Genomic DNA, 2,216 nt, shown 5'->3' with positions numbered 1-2,216 from the left:
TCTGTGGCGGGGACTGGGAACGAGAACGCCAGCTTTAAGGCTGGGAGGGGGTGGGTAGTGGAGATTCCAGATCCGAGGTAGGGGTGGGGGGGAAGCTACGAGCCTCAGCCCGGGAAGAAGAGGCTCCAGGGCTGCAGCTTCTAGGCGGTGGCTGGATGCAGACAATGCTTCTGAGGCCGGGGTAGAACTGGGTCCAAGGCACGTTGGAGTCTGCCGATTTGGCTGGGAGGCTGGGGCTGGGTGGGAGGCTCCAGGTTTGAGCCTGAGGGATGGAGGCTGAGGCCCCATAACCCAAGTCCAGGCTGAGAGCCCCCGGCTCCGCCCTGTGCAGTTTGCAGTGGTGCAGATCGACACTGCCCGGGAGCTGGAGGACGCCGACTTCCTCCTGGAGAGCTACCTGAACCTGGCCCGCAGCAACGAGAAGCTGTGCGAGTTCCACAAGACCATCTCCTACTGCAAGACCTGCCTCGGCCTGCCTGGCACCAGGGCAGGTGCCCAGCTCGGAGGCCAGGTCAGCCTGAGCATGGGCAATGCCTTCCTGGGCCTCAGCCTCTTCCAGAAGGCCCTGGAGAGCTTCGAGAAGGCCCTGCGCTACGCCCACAACAATGATGACGCCATGCTCGAGTGCCGCGTCTGCTGCAGCCTGGGCAGCTTCTACGCTCAGGTCAAGGTGGGCCTGGGCCCAGGGCGGGCATGGAAGGTGCAGAGGGCTTGAAGCTTCCCAGGAGCCTTTCAGGAGCCACACTGCAGTGGCGGAACCTCGTCCAGCCCTGCTCATAGGTAGAGACGAGGTGTAGGAGAAAAGACTCAGCCAGGGAGGGCAGATCCAGGATTCAAACCTTGATCTGTCTGACTCTCTGGGGGAATGGGAGGCCCTTGGGTGAGGACATGCCATTCGTGTTTGTGGCCTGGTCTTGGGCAAGTCACCTCTCCTCCCTGAATCTTGGGAGGTAGATGCGGAAGATGAGGGCGAGCAGCACTGTCCTTCCAGCAGGGTTTTAAAGATTAACTCACCAGATACTCATTGAGCATCTCCTGTATCCCAGCCACTGGCCTAGGGAAGCAGTAGCCGCTCCCTGTCCACAGAAAGCTTGCATTCTACTTGGGGGTGGGTGTCACAGTTTCAGAGAGGTGGTTGGAGTGGCTTTTGGAGGTGATATTAGGTGACTTGAAGGAGAAGGGGTGGGGAGCTGTGAAGAAATCTGGCCAAGGGACATTGTAGGCAAAGTCGTGCCTGGGGGATCATACCTGGCATGTTTCAGGAAGGACAGAGGCCAAGCGGCTGCCCAAGTGTATGAGGAAGAGGAGAGGGGAAGGGAGGGCACAGTGTGCACCAACCGCTATGGGGCAGTGACCGCACGGCTTTGTCCTGGGTATGTGTCCCCTTTCCAGCTACACCTGGCTCATGGGGATTTTTTTTTTTTTTTTTGGGGGGGGTTTTTGCTATAGGGCATGTGTGTTTGCCAGAAAGAGAGAGAGAGACAGAGAGACAGAAAGAGAGAAATCACCCCCCCAGCGGAAATGGCCACGCCACATTCCCTTCTCCTCCATTCTCCTCTCGGGATCTTGGACACACACGCGCATGCGTCCAGCATGAGTTTAAGCCACCGGGTCCAGGACTCGAACCACAGTTGACTACATGGGAATCAAGCGACATAGCCATTACTCTAACTGCTGGTCCCTGCTGCCTTTATTTCAAACTTCATTTTTCTCTTAGATGGAAGATCTGGTTTCTAACAATGTATTAAGTATTTACTTTGTTCTGCAAAATACATAAAATAATTTCAAAAGACAATACCAGTATTACTCTGAATAGAAAAAAGGAAAGACTGGCAAGTAGGGAGTGTGCTGGTTAACGTACTGGGTTCCCATAACGCTGATCACAGTCCAACTCCAAGTGGCTTGAAAAATCACACCAGGCATGACTGTGTGTGTGCCCAAAATCCTGAGACGAAGGGATTGCAGCGTGGCCATCTCCCTTGGGGGGGGGGGCATTTCACTCTTTCTCTCTGGTGAGTGCACACACCCTATGGCAAAAACCTAAAAGAAAAAAAAGTGGGGATCAGCAGTTAGCGTAATGGCTATGTCGCTGGACTCCCACGTAGTTGACCATGGTTTGAGTCCCGGACCCGGTGGCTTAAACTCACGCTGGGCATGTGTGCGTGCATGCCCAAGATCCTAAGAGGAGAATGGAGGAGAAGGGATTGCGGCGTGGC

General features: G+C 55.5%; 1 protein-coding gene across 1 annotated transcript in view; it reads left to right on the top strand.

The window, feature by feature from the left end:
- Positions 1 to 2,216, top strand: part of RAPSN (receptor associated protein of the synapse) — a 13,769-nt gene that overhangs the window by 1,475 nt on the left and 10,078 nt on the right. Inside the window, exon 2 of the mRNA XM_006157818.3 lies at positions 332 to 670. Coding sequence (XP_006157880.1) covers positions 332 to 670 — 339 coding nt within the window. The remainder of the gene's footprint in view (positions 1 to 331; positions 671 to 2,216) is intronic.

Source organism: Tupaia chinensis, unplaced genomic scaffold (genome assembly GCF_000334495.1).
Source record: "Tupaia chinensis unplaced genomic scaffold, TupChi_1.0 Scaffold000561_1, whole genome shotgun sequence".
Classification (NCBI taxonomy): domain Eukaryota; kingdom Metazoa; phylum Chordata; class Mammalia; order Scandentia; family Tupaiidae; genus Tupaia; species Tupaia belangeri.
Note: the sequence above shows the minus strand (reverse complement) of the source record. Positions and strands in the feature narration are given on the sequence as shown.